This window comes from Rana temporaria, chromosome 6 (assembly GCF_905171775.1).
Source record: "Rana temporaria chromosome 6, aRanTem1.1, whole genome shotgun sequence".
Classification (NCBI taxonomy): domain Eukaryota; kingdom Metazoa; phylum Chordata; class Amphibia; order Anura; family Ranidae; genus Rana; species Rana temporaria.
In genome coordinates this window covers 27,962,647-27,984,305 of record NC_053494.1, presented here as the reverse complement: position 1 = coordinate 27,984,305, position 21,659 = coordinate 27,962,647, and the positions used below count along the sequence as shown (strand labels likewise).

Sequence of the window (21,659 nt, the reverse complement as noted above, 5' to 3'; positions counted from 1 at the left end):
AGCGTACAAATGTTTCTTCCGCTGGAATCCTGTCCGTCGGACATGTTCGGTCGTCTGTACAGACTTACCGTACATGTCCGAGCGGCCGCCATCCCTCGCATGTGTCGAATCACTTTGACGCATGCGTGGAAGCATTGAACTTCCAGGGCCGCGCACGTCGCTGCGTCATCGTCGCGGCGACGGCGCGGCCTCGTCACCGCGTATCGTGTAAGCGCGGATTTCTGTATGATGGTGTGTACAGCCATCAGACAGAAATCTCCAGGCGGACATGTCCGCTGAAAACGGTCCGGCGGACTGTTTTCATCGGACATGTTTGCCCGTGTGTACGAGGCCTTAGAGTCCATTCTCTCTGGTAAGCAGCCATTTTTTGTACATGATGGAGGCGTACCTGGGTGATTCACTTTTTCGTATGACATCCATATCCACATTTAAAGAGCAAGTAGAACTTATATTGAGCACTGGATTTTTTCACGACCTTGAATTCCAATAAGAGGTTCTGTTATTGGACTGGTATAGTTTATAGGACTTGGCATATAATTTAGTCTGGTGTTCACATTCACTGTCCTTATCACTATTTGAAGTTTTATTGTTGATTTATAGCGAAATAAATTTTCTATTATTTATGGAGCACCTGTGCATTCCCATGCAGGTAAACACCGCCTTGCACGGGCATACACTTTAATACGCCCCATATGAACGTGGCCCAAAGGTGAGGAAGACCCGAGCAGTCATCTCTTGTTCCTTGTTATTAATCCTTAAACTTATGGCAGAATGTGATGTATATTTAATTATTAATGCTCATTTTTTATTTATTCCCCCTTGTCACCTATTCATCCATAGCCTCCTGTTGTGATAGTTAATAACAGTTCCTCCTATTCTCTTCCTGAATGTTTACAGGTCTCCCTTGGTTGCTAGGATACAACCACTCCACCTTCCCAGGTGAGAGCAGGCACTGCCGCGGGTACCCAGAGTATCTGAGCATCCTACCGCAGCCTCCAGCATGGCTTCTCATCACAGACGCTTGTCTACCCCAGGATTCCCCTCTATCTCGGCACTGACTGCAGTTCTGGAGACACAGCATATGGTCTGAATGATTTCATTGTCAGTTTTCTTCACTCTTACATGTATGACAGGTTTACCTAAATCCACAGGACTCCAAGGCTGAGCCTAGGTTCACACTGCTGCGATTTTACCGCAATTTCGCGGCTGCGATTTTGCCGCGATTTCGGCCGCAATTGAATGTAAATCGCGGCCCGAAATCGCAAAAAGTAGTACAGGAACTACTTTTTGAAATCGCAGATGCGGCGTCGCACTGATTAGGACAGTGCCATTGCCGACAATTGCCGCCGATTTGAGATGCGATTTGACATGTCAAATCGCATCTCAAATCGTTCCAAATCGTACCCAGTGTGAACCAGGGCTAAAAGTCTGGATGTGTTGCCCATAGTGACCAGCCGTCAATTCCTTCCTTTTGGGGGGCTGACTATCTCTGCCAGGTTGTGCAATGGCCCCATGGTGATGTGCCATGGCATCACATCACCATGGCACAACCCAGAAGTGACATCAGAAAAAGATGGCGCCGCGGAGTGGTGTGTACTGTGGCATAGCAGCGGATCCCTGGAGAACATCGCTGGATCTCCAGGCATGTGAGTGTGATTCTTTTTTTGCACAACCTGGCTATACAAGTAAGTGGGGAGGGGGATTAAATACATTTGGGGGGGGGGGGGGGGGACAGGGGTGGACTGGCAACTCATGGGGCCGCTGGGCTTACAGATGGCCACCACGCCAGGAGGCAGGGCAGCTAAAATCTCAGGATTTTCATCTCAAAAGCATGTCGGTTTCGGACATATCAGGGACAGATGTAAAAAAAAACCAAAAAAAAACAAAGATTTTTACATACTGTCCCTGGTTTTATTGAGCCTGGCAACACTGATGGGGCCCCTTAGTGGCTTGGGGCCCTCAGGCAGTACCCCAGAGTCCCAATGGTCAGTCCGCCCCTTGGGGATAAAGTGGAACTAAACCCTCCTATCCTTTACAGCCAACGAAGCTGCCATCTTTGCCTGTGTTTGATTTGCAGTTGCCATGGTGCTGCACATGTGATCTGTCATAAACCAATCATTTGTTGGTTTGACTGCATGACGTCCACCAGAAGCAACAGGAGGTATAAGGCCTGGTTCACACCTATGTATTTTTTAGTGCATTTTCAGTTTTGCAGAAACACACTACAGTCCATTTAACATGGCTTCCGATGGATGTAATTCACATCTGTGCATTTTATGGAAAAGGCCAGGGACTTTTTTTCTGGTTTTTGGTTCCATAGACTTCAATGGATGAAAAGCATGTATTGAAATACACACAATGCACCTAGAATATGAAAGGCCAGATCCATAAAGCGCAACGCTTCTTTACGGCGGCGTAGTGTATCTCAGATACACTACGCCGCCGCAACTTACAGCGTATTTCCCGTATTCTCAAAGAATTTGCCCCGTAAGTTACGGCGGCGTATTGTAACTGTGTCGGCGTAAGGGCGCGCAATTCAAATGGATGAGATGGAGAAGTGTTTTATGGTAATACGTCTTGACCCCACGTAAATTACGTTTTTTTTTTAACGGCGCATGCGCCGTCTGTGGGGGTATCCCAGTGCGCATTCTCTAAATTAACCCGCAACAAGCCAATGCTTACGACGTGAACGTCATTCTACGCAAAGCCCTATTCGCGAACGACTTACGCAAACAACGTAAAACTTTCAAAATTTGACGCGGGAACGACGACCATACTTAAAGCGGTGGTTCCCCCTTAAAGCGGATGTGCCATGGGAACAAAATATTAAAAGTCAGCAGCTACAAATACTGCAGCTGCTGACTTTTAATATTAGGACACTTACCTGTCCTGGAGTCCAGCGCCGATCGCAGCAGAGCACGAGCGATCGCTCGTCACTCTGCTGCTCCCCCCGCCATCCACGCTGAGGGAACCAGGAAGTGAAGCGCTGCGGCTTCACTGCCCGGTTCCCTACGGCGCATGCGCGAGTCGCGCTGCGCCCGCCGATTGGCTCACACGCTGTGTGCTGGGAGCCGAGTGTTCCCAGCACACAACGGGCGACAGACGGGATGTGACGGAATGCCCGTCTTTCGCCCGTATCGTGTGGCCGGAAGTGGGTGCAAATACCTGTCTTTAGACAGGTGTCTGCACCCCCCTCCCCCCTGAAAGGTGTCAAATGTGACACCGGAGGGGGGGAGGGTTCCGATCAGCGGGACTCCACTTTAGGGTGGAGGACCGCTTTAAAAACAACATTTTTTTATTCCACTGCCCCCCCACATTCCATCATGATTAATGCTCTTAATATTTTTTTCCTGCTGTACATACCTTAGTACAGCATATTCACCCGTCCATCCGGGTTGCGAGTCCCGCGGGAGTGGGCGTTCCTCACAGGCTGTTGATTGACGTTTTGCCCAAAAACGAGCTCTCCCCCCGTCGCATAAGCCGCGTCACGATTGGCGAAAGGAGCCGAACGGCGATGCGCATGCGCAGTATAGCGCCGACTCGCCGTTCGGCTCCTTTCGCCAACCCTGACGCGGCTTACGCGACGGGGGAGAGCTCGTTTTTGGGGAAAACGTCAATCAACAGCCTGTGAGGAACGCCCACTCCCGCGGGACTCGCAACCCAGATGCACGGGTGAAGATGCTGTACTAAGGTATGTACAGCAGGAAAAAAATATTTAGAGCCTTAATCGTGATGGAATGTGGGGGGGCAGTGGAATAAAAAAATGTTGTTTTTAAGGGGGAACCACCGCTTTAAAGCGGTTGAAAACCCGCATGAAATTTTTTTTTTTTTTTTCCTCCTGTAAGGGAAAAGTCATAATGAGCTAATATGCACCGCATATTAGCTCATTATGAAATACTTACCTCGGAACGAGGTGCGTAGCACTTACCTGGTTCACGCCGAGCGAGATTTCATCTTGCCTCGGCGTGTCTTCCGGGTATCGCCGCTCCAGCGCTGTGATTGGCTGGAGCGGCGATGACGTCACTCCCGCGCGTGCGCGCGGGAGATTTAAAACTCGGCAAGGTCCGGCGGCTGCCGGTCCTTTCGCCGTAGACCCCCCCTGCGCATGCGCAGCGGCGCATTGCGAGGGGAATATCTCCTAAACCGTGCAGGTTTAGGAGATATTCTCCTTACCTACAGGTATGCCTTGTTATAGGCTTACCTGTAGGTAAAAGTACAAAAAGTGGGTTTACAACCACTTTAACATAGGATATGCCTCATATAGCAGGGGTAACTATACGCCGAAAAAAGCCTTACGGAAACGACGTAAAAAAAATGCGCCGGCCGGACGTACGTTTGTGGATCGCCGTATCTAGCTAATTTGCATACTCGGTGCGGAAATCGACTGAAACGCCACATAGCGGCCAGCGTAAATATGCACCTTAGATCCGACGGCGTACTAAGACGTACGCTAGTCGGATCTAGCCCAGCTTCAGGCGTATCTTGTTTTGTGGATACAAAACAAAGATACGCCGGAGCAAACTAGAAGTTACGCGGCGTATCAATAGATACGCCAGCGTAAGCGCTTCGTGTATCTGGCCCGAAAACTGCAACCTGCATAGATGTGAACCAGGCCTTATTTCTGCTGCAGTCGCCAAGTAAAGCATTGTGGCAGCATCATGTATACAGCCTCCGCAGCTAAAGGGGGTAGCAGTTGGTGAGCAATATATCAAGGGGGTCCAACCACTAGTGCGAAAGTGTCTGATGGGAGGGGCTGGCACGGCACTGTATAATATAGCTTCCTGAAAACATGAGGCTGTGGTAACCCCCATATGTGATGCTGAGTCCTCGGGATTGAAAGGACTGAAATCCAATGAATGAAAGGGGGTTGGCCAGGGACAACCAGGCTAGGGAGGAAAGAGCTGGATGATGATGGACGTACTCAGCAAGGGAAATGTGGCAGGCTCTATCTGATTTGCTGGTGTTAGTAAATATTAGAAAAGCAAAGCTTGTACAATATAAGAGTATACTACATATAAAGGTCTTCTGATGAATATCCACCAATATAAATCTGGTATGTAGTGATCATCGGTGTAACTGGTGTTGGTTGTCACTCTTGCAGAAATCCATCAATCACAGATTCTTCTATGCAGCGAAGATCTCGCCTGAGAGGACCAATTACAAGGATTTTGCAGGTAATCAGACAGCGTGGGGCAAAAGGCCTTACCTACCTGATATTACCTGGTTTACTTTGGCCTCCATGCTGCAGTCTAATTATGGATCCAACCAATCAAATATCAGAGAAATGTGTGAAGCTGAATTGTCCATCCACAGTTCTTACATTTCAGTAACTCAGTGTGTACCTGCACACACAGGAACTGAATACAAGGGAGAGGCTGTAGGGCAGGAGGGCATGAAGAAATGGCAAAGGGAGGGTGGTAGGTATACCCTCCGGTCCTGACAATTCATGTCTTTGGCCCTTCTGCCATAGAATCAGACTACAACCCTGGCCTCACCAACTTCCCTTCACCCCCACCACTGGCCTTCCCTATCAGCTATGGTGGTAGACAGTGGTGGCTGGTGGTATATTGTTTTGGGGGGGCAAACAATGCACCCACAGCCACCCCCAGTTGGTTGAGTCACCTTCCAAGTCGGTCGGTCACCAGCCCCGCACTTACCCCACCTAGGTTGCGGGTAGCGCTTCCTCCAGGCGGCGGCTTCCCTTGCATCTCCTCCTCAGCATCATGGCGGCGTCTTCTGCCGTGCTTCTCCTCCCAGACGGCCTATAGGATCCCTTCTTCTCTCGGTCAATTGGGCGATGGGTCTCAGAACCCGCTTCCTGATTGGCTAGGAGGAGAATCAGGAAGACAATAGCGAATCTTAATTTGCTATTGTCACACAACAGGGGGAGCCCACCTTTGTTATAAAGCCAATTAGAGCCTCAGGCACTAAGCATGTGCTTCTAAAAAAAAAAACAAAAAAAAAAAACATTGAAATCCATGTGCCCAGCATGTAGATTAGGGGCCTGGGCGCATTGGATTAGAGGGGTGGTGCCCCTGCTTCCCCTATGGATGGGCCGCCACTGGTGGCAGACCACACCATCCTCCAGTTAGCTCAGCTCCTGAGTATGCTCAGCTCACATCCTATGCAACTGATGAAATACCTTATCTCTATTATGCACAGTGCCTCATCCCTCTCTATTATACACAGTGCCCCATTCATCTCTATTATGCACAGCACCCCATCCCTCTCCATGACACACAGTGCCCAATCCATCTCTATTACGCACAGTGCCTCATCCCTCTCTATTATACACAGTGCCCCATTCATCTCTATTATGCACAGCACCCCATCCCTCTCCATGACACACAGTGCCCCATCCATTTCTATTACGCACAGTGCCTCATCCATCTCTATTACGCACAGTGCACCATCCCTCTCTATTTACACACAGTGCCCCATCCCTATCTATTACGCACAGTGCCCCATCCCTATCTATTACGCACAGTGCCCCATCCCTATCTATTATGCACAGTGCCCCATCCCTATCTATTACGCACAGTGCCCCATCCCTATCTATTACGCACGGTGCCCCATCCCCCTCTATTACGCACAGTGCCCCATCCCTATCTATTACGCACGGTGCCCCATCCCCCTCTATTACACACAGTGCCCCATCCCTATCTATTATGCATCGTGCCCCATCCATCTCTATTATGCATAGTGCCTCATACCTCTTTATTGAAAGATATTCCTGGTCCCTCTCCATTCAGTACTTTCTTTTGGTACGTGACGCCTCTCAGACTCTTTATTACGCACAGTGCCTCATCCATCTCTATTACCTGCAGTTGTTATGCGCTCTTTATTACATGCAGCAATGCATACCTCTCTATTACCTGTGGTGGCTCATGCTGCACTATTACACATCCCTCATGCATCTCTATTACTTTCAGTTGATTATCCCTCTTTATTACATGCAGTGACGGTGACACATACCTCTCTACTACACATCCCTCATAGATTCTTATTACAAACAATGCCTCATCTCTCTTTATTACCTGCAGCTGATTATCTCTCTTTGTTTATTACTTGCATGCCCCTCTATTACCTGTTGTGGCTCATACTTTTCTATTACACATCCCTCAAAGATTCCTATTATAAGCAATGTCTCATCCATCTCTATTACACGCAGTAGCAAATGTGTATTTATTACATGCAGTCATGCATGCCTCTCTATTACTTGTGGTAGCTCATGCCTATTACTTGTAGTAGCTCATGCCTCTCCAGGAGAGTCAGGACACTCTCTACTTTGCAGATAGAGAAAGGAGCTGTGTGTTAGTGGGCGTCCTGACTCTCCTGTAGTCCAAGGGAGGGGGCGAGCACGACACTCCACACCAGGGAGAAAACCTCACATTACTGTGTGGAGTTACAGACAGAAGAACAGGAAGTGAGGATTTCTCAGAAGAAATAAGGACATTTAAAAGCAAAATGGAAGGATGAGGTAAGTGAAGGAGGACGGCACTAAGGTAAAGGAAGCTATTTAGGGAAAAAAATGTTTTCCTTTACAACCCCTTTAAGAATGCAAATGTAATACTGAGTGTTCTTTTGGTCTAGTTGGCAAAAAGCACTAAAAATGCATAGGTGTGAATCAGGCTTAAGATCACGAAGAAATCTTTAATTCTCACACACAGATCACTGCGAGAAGCTTTTCAAAAAACTTCTGACATCCCACCTAGGAGAGTCCATCACTGGCTTACTGCTGATCTATCCCACCTGTGTCATCCACATCATTGAGGTAATCAGCCTTGATGAGGCTCAGGATCTCTTTTAGTTATGTGTCCGATGAATGAAAGTAATAACCTCATTGGGCACAATAAAATGAAATATTCTCCTACAAAAAATATATGTTAAAGCAAATTTAAGGGAGAATAATAAGAAGTAATAATAAACATGTTAGGGTCCTTTCACACGGGGTGGCAGGTGGATGACAGGTCAGTCTTCCCTCACTGTGCAGAGACGGACCTGTCAGAACCCCACTCTGCTCTATGGGGAGATCAGATGAAAACGGACCGCCTGTCTGTTTTCACCCGATCTGCCAGACGGATGGGAAATAGGGTCACCATCCACCGCTCCATGGAGGGTCCGATCAGGTCCGCTTGAAAAACTGACAGGGCAACCTGATCGGAAAGCCTGTGTGAAAGGGGGCTTATACTACTCTGTGCAGTGGTTTTGCACAGAGCAACCCTGATCCACCTCTTCTGGGGTCTGTAGCTGGCGCTCCTGGTTCCTCCCCCCTGCTGGGTACTTCCATAAAAAAACATTTGCTATGGAGGCATTTGTGTGGGCTTGATCCCGAGTTGCGCTGTGTGTCAATTACAGTACCTATAGGTAAGCCTAAATCCTTATTACCGATAGGAAAAATTATGCATGGGAGTTTACTCCCACTTTAAGGGCTCTTTCACATGGAGCGGATCCGTATTGATCCGCTCCGTTAGCCCGTTTGGCTCAGCGGGGATTCCTCTGTTAATCCCCGCTGAGCTGTCGGCGGACAGGGCGGTCCCTGCACACAGTGCAGAAACCGCCCTGTCTCTCCTCCGCTCTCCCCTATGGGGAATCGGATGAATACGGACCGTGTGTCCGTATTCATCCGATCCGTTCCGCCGGACGGAAGAAAAATAGGGTTTTCTTCCGTCCGCAAAAGCGGAACTTTGCGGACGCGGATGGTTGCGGACATTAGCGGATGCATCATCCGCTAACGTCTGCAATCCCATAGGGAACCATTACAAGTCCGTAAACGGACTTGTAATAAACGGACCGTTTGTCCGTACGTGTGAAAGGGCCCTAAAGAAGAAAGATTTGTGTTTTCTCTATACCAGTTAGATTCTCATGTTTCCATAATGCGCTGAAATGGAAAAGCAGATTGGTTTCTATTCACAAGATGTTTTTTTTTTTTTTTTCCCCTTGATAAATGTATGCATGGGGTCCACTGGGTCTTCAAGATGATGTATATTGTCCAATCAGGGCTCAGTTTTAATCTTCTAACATTAGAATTTACATCTAATGCTAAAAGCCGCTCTGGGTATGTTCCTTCTTGCAGGCCTATCATAACTTTCTTTTTCTCCAGTCTAGCAGTGAAATCTTGTATGGAATTATTCAAGATTTAGCCCACATTCAGGTCGGTGTAAAGTAAGTCTGCTTTATTCAGATTTTCCAACATTATCCAGGACATTCCACAATATCATTGTTTCTAAGTGTTGTATAAAGACATAATGATCAAACTGGCGGTCTGGCAAATACATAAAAACATCTTATGCTCTTGTTTTTAATGGATAGTATGCCACCTAGTGGCAGTTCATATTTATAACATTCGGAATACGGACAGTACCTTCCTCCTTATTGCCTCTTTGAAGAGATCTGAAGACCTACCCTAATGCCGCATACACAGGATCGGAAATTCCGACAAGAAATGTTCGACCGTGTGTAGGCTCCATCGGATATTTTCTGTCGGAATTTCTGACAACAAAAATTTGAGAGCTGGTTCTCAATTTTTCTGACGAGAATAGTTCTTGTCGGAAATTCCAATCTTCTGTATGCAATTCCGACGCACAAAAAGCCTACGCATGCTCGGAATCAATTTGACGCATGCTCAGAATCATTGAACTTCGTTTTTCTCGGCTCGTCGTAGTGTTTTGTACGTGACCGCGTTCTTGATGGTCGCAATTTCCGACAACATTTGTGTGACCGTGTGTATGCAAGACAAGTTTGAGCCAACATTCCGTCGGAAACACGGTTTTGTTGTCGGAAATTCCTATCGTGTGTACGCTGCATTTTCATGGAAAAAGTTTGAATATTTATACTATATAATAGTAACAACACTGACCACATGTCGGTAACAACCCTTGCAATCCAAACAAACAAATAAACTAAAACAAATAAATTCAGAAATTAAGTTATGTGTAATAAAATAGAATGACACGGGAAAAAAGTATTAAACACACTAACTGAAATGTATTTAAAGCGGAGTTCCGGCCACAATTTCACTTTTTAAATTATAAATACCCCTGTAATACACAAGCTTAATGTATTCTAGTAAAGTTAGTCTGTAAACTAAGGTCCGTTTTGTTAGGTTGTTACAGCATTTAGACACTTTATAAAATAGAAATTGACTGGGGCCATCTTAAGTGTGGGCATCATGAAGCCAGACTGTATGACTTCCTGGATTTCAGCCTTGCAGATCTCACACATGCTCAGTGCTGCACAAGCAGTGTCAGATCAGGTTTCAGCACCTGTGCTGTCCAAGTCACATGATTCTTTGAGACTGGGAAGTGCACAGACTCCTGGAAAGTTACACCCACTATATTCCCAGGAGTCTGTGCGGTGTAGGTTAGGAAGCATTAAGCACCCAGGTGCAGGAAGAGGGAAGATTAACTATTCTGCCTAGCAACAACACTTTGAAGGCATCTAAAAAAAAATAAAAAAATTCGTAAAGGACTAATGACATTTTTTTTAAAACTACTGATGTAATGTTATATTTATGGGTGGAACTCCACTTTAATACTTGGTACAAAATCCTATGTTGGTAATCACGGCTTCCTGTATAGAGAAACTAGTCGCATGCATTGCTCAGGTGCGATTTTGGCACATTCTTCCACACGAAAGTTTCGTAGGCCTCTTCTATGGACTCTGATTTTTAGTTCTTTGCATTGATTCTCTATTGGATTCAAGTCAGGTGATTGGCTGGGCCATTCTAGCAGCTTTTTTTCATCTTTGAAGCCAATTGAGAGTTTCCTTGGCTTTGTGTTTGGGATCATTGCATTACTATAATGTTCATCCTCATTTCATCTTCATCATCCTGTTAGATGGCAGCAGATTTTTCTTTAAAACAATTGTACCCGGTAATTCCAGGTCTTTCTGAAGCTCTCCACAAGTGATCCTTGGCTCTGGACAACTCCTCTGAAACTTCTTTTCACTCCTCTGTCAGAAATCTTGTGAGGAGCACCTGGTCGTGGCCGGTTTATGGTGAAATTATGTTCTTTCCACTTCTGGATTATGGCCCCAACAGTGCTCACTGGAACATTCAGAAGTTTAGAAATCCTTCTGTAATGCCATCAGTATGTTTTGCAATAATAACGTTGCAAAGGTCTTGAGAGAGCTCTTTGCTTTTACCCATCGAAAGATGTTTCTTGTGTGACACCTTGGTAATGAGACACCTTTTTATAGGCCATCAATTCAGGCTGAAGCAGCCAATATTAATTTGCACCAACAAGGGGCAGGATTGCTTTCTAATTACTGATAGATTTCAGCCGTTGTCTTGGCTTACCATGCCTTTTTGCACCTTTCTTCATGTGTTTAATACCTTTTCCCTGTCATTCCATTTTATTACACATAACTTAACCACTTCAATACTGAGCACTTCCCCCCTTCTTGCCCGGGCCAATTTTTCACCTTTCAGTGCTGTCACACTTTGAATGACAATTGCACGGTCATGCAACGCTTTACCCAAACTAAATTTTTACCCCATAGATAGAGCTTTCTTTTGGCATTTGGTCACCACTGGGGGTTTTTATTTTTTGCTAAACAAAATTAAAAAATTCCAACATTATTGAAAAAAAAAAAATAGGCTTTTCTTTGTTTGTTATAAAATGTAGTTTTCTCTTTCACCGACGGGCACTGATGAGGCACGAATATGCAGCACTGATTGGTCGACACTGATATGCAGCACTGATTGCTGCATATCAGTCATAGGCTCTTTACCATGATTGGAGATACGGGCCCGGATTCAGAAAGATGAGCGGATCTTTCTGCGGGCGTTACGCCGCCGTAAATTTGGGCGCAAGTTCCGTATTCAGAAACTTGCGCCCTAAGTTACGGCGGCGTAACGTATGTGGGCCGGCGTAAGCCCACCTAATTCAAATGGGGATGTTGTGGGCGTGTTTTATTTAAATTTCAGATGACCCCGCGTATTTTACGTTTGTGAACGGCGCATGTGCCGTTCGTGAAAAAATACCAGTGCGCATGCTCGAAATTACGCCGCAAGTCGTCATTGCTTTAGACGTGAACGTAACTTACGCACAGCCCTATTCGCGAACGACTTACACAAACGACGTAAAATTTTCAAAACTCTGCGCGGGAACGACGTCCATACTTAACATTAGCTACGCCTCATATAGCAGGGGTAACTTTACGCCGGAAAAAGCCTGACGTAAAAAAATGCACCGGCGGGACGTACGTTTCTGAATCGGCGTAAATACCCAATTAGCATATTCCTTGCGTAACTATACGGAAGCGCCACCTAGCGGCCAGCGTAAATATGCAGCCTAAGATACGACGGTGTAAGACACTTACACCGGTCGGATCTTAGGGAAATCTATGCGTAACTGATTCTCTGAATCAGGCGCATAGATACAACGGCGTATCTCGTATCTGAATCCGGGCCACGGTGTGTCGGAGCGACAGAGCACCACCGATCGCCATGCTGCACACCCCACAAGCAACTTATCCTGCTGGACTTTATATGACGTCCAGTCAGGATAACGGAGCCACGTTGTGGACATCAATCGGCAACAGGGCAGGCAGGCAAGTCGTTCATTTCTGAATTTATTTTCTTTGGTTTCTTTGTACTGTATGTATGGATTGCATGGGTGAAAATGTCATGTCAATAGCAGCTTTAGAAATATATTTACCTAGAATAATGGTGACGTGTTCAAAACTTATTTTATCCGCTGCATCAGGACATAAGAGTTTATAATCCTCTCGCAGGTTTTTATTGCTTCCCCTCTGGAATGACTTCCCCTACTTTAATAGGCGTAGAAGTAGACTAACACAACGCTTGTGATCTTTTAGCTCACTTCTTCAGGAGGCCAGGATTCTTGTGATCTCCCACAATATCTCCAGCAAGCTCTTCCAGCAGTGGTATTGCCACAGAATGAAGCTGCAGTCCAATTATCCTCGTGACGATACACAAAACCAATCAGAGGAGGTGGTGGCAGAAAGGTGCCTCACAGCATTGCTGAAGCTCGGGATCTTCTTGTCTGAGTTTCTGCAGGTAGGTGTATGCCGCTACTTCTCTTCCCTAAAAGTTGGCCTTTCCATAATTTATCAATTCAGCATGAATAAAGTCCAGACATACACTATATTGTCAAAAGTATTGGGACACCTGCCTTTACACACAAACTTTAATTGTCTTAAGCCTCATACACACAATTGGATTTTTCGATGGGAATTGCTGCCATTACACTCCATGAAGCGGGCAGCGCTCCCCTCCAGGCGACGGCTTCTCGTGCGTCTCCTCCCTCCTCCTAGGCGGCCAGTAGTATTGCCTGTCCTTTCAGCCAATCGGTTAACCTGCTTCCAGATTGGCCGCGAGGATAATCAGTGTGACAATAGCAAATATTAATTTGCTATTGTCACACAACTCGTGGGCTCGGAGCCCACCCTTTTTTTTTTTGACGCGCACTACAGCCTCTGGCACCAATCACAAGCTTAAAAAAAAACTATTGGCATTCATGGGGCCGGCGCCCGTGTCCCCCTAATGGATGGGGCCGCCACTGCTGGTTGCACAGCGTGGTGAAGCCTGCTGGAGTTAGAAATAAGGCAAGTATTACAACTTATTTCTCTATCCCGAGTTATTAAAGTGGAGGTTCACCCGCAAACATTTTTTTGCTCATTTTGTCTAGGGGAATCGGCTAGTTTTTTTTAAAAACAAAGCACTACTTACCGTTTTAGAAATGCATCTTCTCCGCCGCTTCCAGGTATGGTCTTCGCGTTCCTTCTTGATTGACAGGCTTCCGACGGTCGCATCTATCGCGTCACGATTTTTCGAAAGTAGCCGAACGTCGGTGCGCAGGCACCGTATAGACCCGCACCGACTTTCGGCTACTCGTGACGCGATAGATGCGACCGTCGGAAGCCTGTCAATCAAGAAGGAACGCCCAAACCCGAAGACCATACCCGGAAGCGGCGGAGAAGATCGCTTTCTAAAACGGTAAGTACTGCTTCGTTTTTAAAAAAAAAACTAGCCGATTTCCCTAGCCTAGACAAAATGAGCATCAATCTAATCTTAACATTTTTTTTTGCGGGTGAACTACCGCTTTAAGGAGCATTTAACCCTTACAAAAGGTATTTTCCCCCCCAAAAATACTGGCCTGCAAACTAAAAGCATCAGTTTTAGTGTGAAACTGTGTATGTGTTTTTTTAATTTTTTTTCATGCAGAGCGCCATTCACCTTTTTAAATACTTTATTTAAAAGCCACAAAGTGAAATTTTATTAATTTCTATGCTCAGCTGCGGTGTGTAGAAACAGATGATGAGTCCTCACTGAGTTCTGGTGTGGTTTGCAGAAAACAGCATGCATTTTACTGCTCCATTGTAGGGGCAACAGGGCACTTAGAAAGCTTTTTATTCTGCATTTTTCCTATTGCAGACAGTCTTTTGCTGATCAAAATGTAACTTTATACCTTTGTAGCAGGACACAGTGTGGTGAAACTCAAGTGTCCTACACAGAGTCCTGACCTCAACCCAACTGAACACCTTTGGGATCAATTGGAACACTGATTTCAAACCAGATCTTTTATCCAACAATACCTGACCTCATGAATGTCATTTTAGCTACAAATTATCACACAATCAAATTCTTTCACAAAAGCTTTCCAAGAAGACTGAATACTGTTATATGAACAAAGGGAGACCAGCTTAATAATAATGGACATGGCTTTGGAATGGGATGTCCAACAAGATCACACAGACATAATGGTTAAAGGGGGTGTAAAGGTAAAAAATGTTTTCCCTAAATGGCTTCCTTTACCTTAGTGCAGTCCTCCTTCACTTACCTCATCCTTCCATTTTGCTTTTAAATGTCCTTATTTCTTCTGAGAAATCCTCACTTCCTGTTCTTCTGTCTAACTCCACACAGTAATGCAAGGCTTTCTCCCTGGTGTGGAGAAAGCCTCTTGAGGGGGCGAGCAGGAGTGTCAGGACGCCCACTAACACACAGCTCCATTCTCTATCTGCAAAGTAGAGAGTGTCCTGACTCTCCTGCTTGCCCCCTCCCCCCTCAAGAGGCTTTCTCCACACCAGGAAGCAGGAGTGTGTGTAGATACAGACAGAAGAACAGGAAGTGAGGATTTCTCAGAAGAAATAAGGACATTTAAAAGCAAAATGGAAGGATGAGGTAAGTGAAGGAGGACTGCACTAAGGCAGTGTTTCTCAACTCCAGTCCTCGGGGCGCACCAACAGGTCTTGTTTTCAGGCTTTCCATTATTGTGCACAGGTGATTTTATCAGTTTCACTGCCTTAGTAATTACCACAGCAGTTTGATCTGGGGGAAATCCTGAAAACATGACCTGTTGGTGCGCCCCGAGGACTGGAGTTGAGAAACACTGCACTAAGGTAAAGGAAGCTATTTAGGGAATTTTTTTTCTTACCTTTACAACCCCTTTAAGTGCCTGCAAACCTTTGGCCTTGTGTACATGAGAAAGATTTTACAATAATTCAAGGAATTGAAATTGATTTATCAATTTTTTTTACTTTTAATTGCTGTAGCCTGGCAGTAAAGGTCCTGGAGAAGACCTGAGTGGGTTGGCACCTGAACTGTGTGTCCAAGAAGAGACCATCCATTTTCTCCTCAAGTCTGACCGGTTTCTTAAAGCAGAAGAGTTCCTGGCAATGTATGACAGACCAGTGAATGTCTCCATTCTATCAGGTAAAATACACCTTAATGTGTCAAAAGGCTATTAAAGACAACTGTGAAACCTCTTTAAGCTGAATCCGCTTGATCAGCAGGTGATCTCTCTCCCAATCCCTGCTGAGCAGACGGATGACAGGTCCATGTCCGCTCCACTATGGAGAGGGGACATGGACACAGTCCCGCTCTCCTCTTTGGGGAAACCGTATATATGGAAAGACCACCTGTCCGTTTCCATCTAATCCGCCAGACGGATGGGGGAATAGGACCAACATTGGTATGTTTTGGCGGACAGGATCGGATCAGATGGCAGCGGATGTCAGCGGACACGTGTCTGCGGATATCTGCTGCTCTATAGAAGAGACTGGATGGTCCGATCAGGTCCGCCAGGAAGACCTGAGCAGAGAGCCCGTGTGAAAGGGGCCTAAAGATTTTAATGCTACTTCACAGGAAGATCTAAATCTGTTAAAAGGCCAAAACATTAAGAGGTTTCTAAAGGACCCCCATTCATCTGGGCTTTCAATTATCCAGGCTGAAGCGCATGTAAAAGTAATGAATTAAATAAGCTGTAGTGAATGTGAGGAACTCCTGGTAGTGGTGTGGCCTCCTTGCTCTGGATTTTTGGTTAAACTCAATAGAAATTTTTAGTCATGTTCCCTGGAGTCTGATCAGCTGCTGTCTTACATTTCTACATCCTTGGTGTAGTCGTGTGGGGTAGAGATGCTGGCAATGTAGGGGCAGTGAAGGTTGTGACTGACCAGACTCTGCAAAGCCCACTTCAGTCATTTCTCAGCTTTAAAGCTCAGCATATGGCACCACAGGCATGTCCAAACCTATTTTGGTGGGGCACTTTAAACCCATAAATGAGTACCACTTACAGTGCTTTGAAAATGTATTCATACCCCCTTGAAATGTTCCACATTTTGTTATGTTCCAACCAAAAACGTATATGTATTTTATGTGATAGACCAACACTAAGTGGCACATAATTGTGAAGTGAAAGGAAAATGATAAATGGTTTTAATTTTTTTTTACAAATGAATATATGAAAAGTGTGGCGTGCATTTGTATTCAGCCCCCTTTATTCTAAGTGCCGGTTCACACTGGGGGGGCTTCAAAGTCGTCTGACTCTGAAGCTGCCCCATACAGCGTGGCTTGCAAATCTACTTCTGTATGGAGGTCAACGCAAGCCGCTCCGAAGTCACCCCCAAGTAGTACAGGAGCCTTTTTCTAAGTCGGAGCGACTTGAATCGCTCCTATTAGAACGGTTCCATTGTACTGCATGGAGCACGACTTGTCAGGCTGACAAGTCGTCCGACAGGCCGCCCCTGTGTGAACTGGCATTGATAACCCTAACTAATATCTAGTTGAACCAATTGCCTTCAGAAGAAACCCAACTAGTAAATAGAGTCCTCCTCTGTGTAATTTAATCCTAATTTAAATACAGGTATTCTGTGAAGCCCTCAGAGGTTTGTTAGAGAACCTTAGTGAACAAACAGAATCATGAAGACCAAAAGGAAAAACACCAGACAGGTCAGGGATCAAGTTGTGGAGAGGTATAAAGCAGGGTTAGGTTATAAAAAATATCCCAAGCTTTGAACATCTCAAGGAGCACTGTTCAATCCATCACCTGAAAATGGAAAGAGTATGACAACTGCAAACCTACCAAGACATGGCCGTCCACCTAAACTGACAGGCCGGGCAAGGAGAGCATTCATCAGAGAAGCAGACAAGAGGCCCATGGTAACTCTGGAGGAGCTGCAGAGATCCACAGCTCAGGTGGGAGAATCTGTCCACAGGACAACTATTAGTCGCGCTCTCCACAAATCTGGTCTTTATGGAAGAGTGGCAAGAAGAAAGACATTGTTGAAAGAAAGCCATAAGCAGTCCTGTTTGCAGTTTGCGAGAAGCCATGTGGGGGACACGGCAAACATGTGGAAGAAGGTTCTCTGGTCAGATGAGACCAACACTGAACATTGCACATCACTCTGAACACACCATCCCCACTGTGAAACATGGTGGTGGCAGTATCATGTTGTGGAGATGTTTTTTTTCAGCAGGGATAGGGAAGCTGGTCAGAGTTGATGGGAAGATGGATGGAGCCAAATACAGGGTATTCTTGAAAACCTTTGAGTCTGGCAAAAGACTTGAGATTTTGGCGGAGGTTCACCTTCCAGCAGGACACCGACCCTAAACATACAGCCAGAGCTACAATGGAATGGTTTAGATCAAAGCATATTCATGTGTTAGAATGGCCCAGTCAAAGTCCAGACCTAAATCCAACTGAAAATCTGTGGCAAAAATTGAAAATTGCTGTTCACAGACACTCTCCATCCAATCGGACAGAGCTTGAGCTATTTTGTAAAGAAGAATGGGCACAAATGTCACTCTCTAAGCTGGTAGAGACATCCCCAAAAAGGCTTGTAGCTGTAATTGCAGTGAAAGGAAGTTCTACAAAGTATTGACTCAGGGGGGCGCTATACAAATGTACCCCACACTTTTCACATATTTGCAAAAAAAAATTGAAAACCATTTATAATTTTCCTTCCTTTCAATTCATAATTATATGCAACTTTGTGTTGGTCCATCACAAAAAATAGCAATAAAATAAATTTGCGTTTTTGGCTGCAACATGGCAAAATGTGGAAAATTTCAAGGGGTACGAATACTTTTTCAAGGCACTGTAAAAAACAAAAAATACTTGGGGAAAAAAAATTCTTCAGTGAGATTGCTTTTCTATGACAAAAATAGGCAGCAATTTGCATTTTTACTGGCAAGTAATGTTCAGTGGTTAAAAAAACGGGCGTATTTCGGGGCATAGGTGGCTCACCGGCTGAAATAAGTTTTTGGCTGTATGCACATCCAAGTGCTACTCGTGTGCACAGGGATGCATGTCCTGAACATGTACTTTCTGCATTCCCTGTACACAACTATTGCTCAGATGTTCATACACCTGAAGCGTATTTCAGCCTGTCATTGGTTTTGGCAGGCTGCTGACTGGACATACCACCTGTGCCTCCCAAGCAATGGGAGGCTTTATAGCCTTAAGGCCTTATAGCCAAGCATGGCATTACCATCAGAGGGGTAGATTCAAGTAGCTGCGCTTGATGTTACGGCGGCGCAGGGTATCGTATTTACGCTACGCCGCCACAACTTACAGGAGCAAGTGCAGTATTCACAAAGCACTTGCTCCGTAAGTTGCGGCGGCGTAGCGTAAATGGGGCCGGCGTAAGCCCGCGTAATTCAAATGTGGAAGGGGGGGTGTGTTTTATGCCAATGTGTGATGACCTGACGTGATTGACGTGTTTTACGAACGGCGCATGTCCCGTCCGTGTACATATCCCAGTGTGCATTGCTCCCAAGTACGCCGCAACGACGTATTGGTTTCGACGTGAACGTAAATTACGTCCAGCCCTATTCGCGAACGACTTACGCAAACAATGTAATAAATTCAAATTTCGAAGCGGGAACGACGTCCATACTTAACATTGGCTGCGCCACCTAATAGCAGGAGCAACCTTACGCCGAAAAAGCCTAACGTAAACGACATAAATAAATTGCGCCGGCCGTACGTACGTTTGTGAATCGGCGTATCTAGGTAATTTGCATATTCTACGCCGAAAACAACGGAAGCGCCCCTAGCGGCCAACATAATATTGCACACAATTATACGCTGCCGCATTCAAGTTACGTCGGCGGAGGAAGCCTATTTTTTTAGCGTATCTGCCTTGGAGAATCTGCGTAACTATACGCTGACGCAGATTTCAAATTACGGCGGCGTATCTGGAGATACGCCGCCGTAAAATCTACCTGAATCTACCCCAGAGTGTTTATTACCACAAATCCACTCACTGGATTTATTTACCATTTTCTTTCTAGATCAACTCTGGCCAGCCTCTCAGCACTTCGACCTATAGTTGCGATTTTTACATCTTCCGGATCCACCACAAAGCTTACCAGTTTCTACATCAATATAGTATTTGATTGAATGCTTGTTAAAATACGTTACCATGTAAATAAAGCTTGAGTTGTATTTAAAGAAAAAAAACTCCAGCATGAAAGTGCAAAATGACTCCAGACAAATAATGTTTACCTCACAACCATATTTTATTTCCTCAGAAACAGGAAATGTATATTTAACAGAAACCTCCTTTAAGTGTGCCAAAAAATATATAATTTATATTACATTGTCTTTTCAACCATATCCAAAGCGCTTAAACTGCCTCACACCTGCGCCGGACCATAGGAAAGAAAAAAAAGTGAAACCGTGAGGCCTGTACAATTTGCATATAGTATATTTATAGACTGGTTTAACAATCGGTTTTAACACAATCTGCTATGACCAAAAAGCAAAAGGAAAAAAAATACATTTTTTTTTAATTAAACAGAGCCATTTTTAAGAGTGTGACTGATGCTGACAAATGTCAAAATATCCACATTTGGGGAAAAAACTCAATGATAGTAGGCCTCATCTGTTACCTTTGCCTCATAATTAGCTTAGAACAGGGGTCCTCAAACTGCGGGCCGCCAAGGTGATTTACCCAGCACACGGCACGGACTGCCCCTTTCATAAGATCGCAGCACTTCCCCTCACTTCTGCTACATTATTCACACAAGACGCGATGCATGACAGATCCAGACAAAGGGCAGGACTTTTCGAGTTAAGAAGTGGGTAATTGGTTACTAGGCAGCGGGGCGGTCCCAGCAATCAATCATCTCTCTTTCACTTGAAAAGTCCCACGCTTTGTCCGGCCCTGCTGTGCTTCGCGTCTTGTGTGACTAAGGTAGGGGAGGGGGAAGTGCTGCGGAGGGGAAGTGCTGCGATCTTATGGAAGTGACAGTGTAATATCGCTGGAGGAATCTGTGATGGGGGACTCTGATTGGTGGATCTGTGATTGGGGGGGCTTTGTATTGGGGGAGTCTGTGGTGGGAGGGATCTGTGATGGGGGAGGGATCTGTGATGGGGGGAGGGATCTGTGATAGAGAGTAAGGATGAGCTCTGGCGTGTTCGCATAGAACACGTGCAGAGCCCGCCAGGAAGTGTGCACGGCGCTGCGCTAAAAACAGCCAGGGAGACATTTCACGATCCCTGCAGTCGAGCATCGGGACAATGTCTCCCTGGCTGCAATTAGCACAGCGCCGTGCACACTTCCTGGCGGGCTCTGCACGTGTTCTATGCAAACACGCCAGAGCTCATCCTTAATAGAGAGGAGTCTAGGGGGAGAGAGCAGTCTGTGATAGAGAGAGCAGTCTGTGATAGAGAGAGCAGTCTGTGATAGAGAGAGGAGTCTGTGATAGAGAGAGCAGTCTGTGATAGAGAGAGCAGTCTGTGATAGAGAGAGCAGTCTGTGATAGAGAGAGCAGTCTGTGATAGAGAGAGCAGTCTGTGATAGAGAGAGCAGTCTGTGATAGAGAGAGCAGTCTGTGATAGAGAGAGCAGTCTGTGATAGAGAGAGGAGTCTGTGATAGAGAGAGGAGTCTGTGATAGAGAGAGGAGTCTGTGATAGAGAGAGGAGTCTGTGATAGAGAGAGGAGTCTGTGATAGAGAGAGGAGTCTGTAATGGGGGGGGGAATTAGTTTATATTTTTTTAAACTATAGTCCGGCCCCCCAACAGTCTGAGGGACCGTGAGCTGGCCCCCTGTTTAAAAAGTTTGAGGACCCCTGGCTTAGAATGTTTGAGCAAAGAATGGCCTTGGTTTATTTTGGCCAGCCAATCGGCCATTCTTTTGAATGGACAACAAAATTGCAGGCGATTCTCAACTAAGACATTTTAATGAGGCCAAGCATGCCTGAAGGTTGTGTCCTTTCACATTGTGCCCGAAACTCGGAAGGGGCAGTCTTTGCTGTGGACAACACAAACAGGTCTACAATCGGATACGTTCCAACATGGCCCCAGTAAAGATGAAGGAAAAGGAGAAGAAGGAGGGGAGGGGGGGGGGGGGCTCAAAATTAGCTGTTTAAAAAAAAAAAAAAAAAAAAGGTTTTATATCTCCGATA

At 45.7% G+C, this 21,659-nt stretch overlaps 1 protein-coding gene across 1 annotated transcript; it reads left to right on the top strand.

Moving 5' to 3' along the window:
* Positions 1–869: 869 nt before the first annotated feature.
* On the top strand, positions 870–19,962 carry LOC120943301 (testis-expressed protein 47-like). Its single transcript, XM_040356519.1, has 7 exons — positions 870–1,084; positions 5,102–5,174; positions 7,671–7,774; positions 9,104–9,165; positions 12,823–13,024; positions 15,520–15,679; positions 19,541–19,962. Exons 1-7 carry the CDS (start codon positions 1,001–1,003, stop codon positions 19,576–19,578), a joined length of 723 nt encoding a protein of 240 aa, XP_040212453.1. The 5' UTR covers positions 870–1,000; the 3' UTR covers positions 19,579–19,962.
* Positions 19,963–21,659: the final 1,697 nt, after the last annotated feature.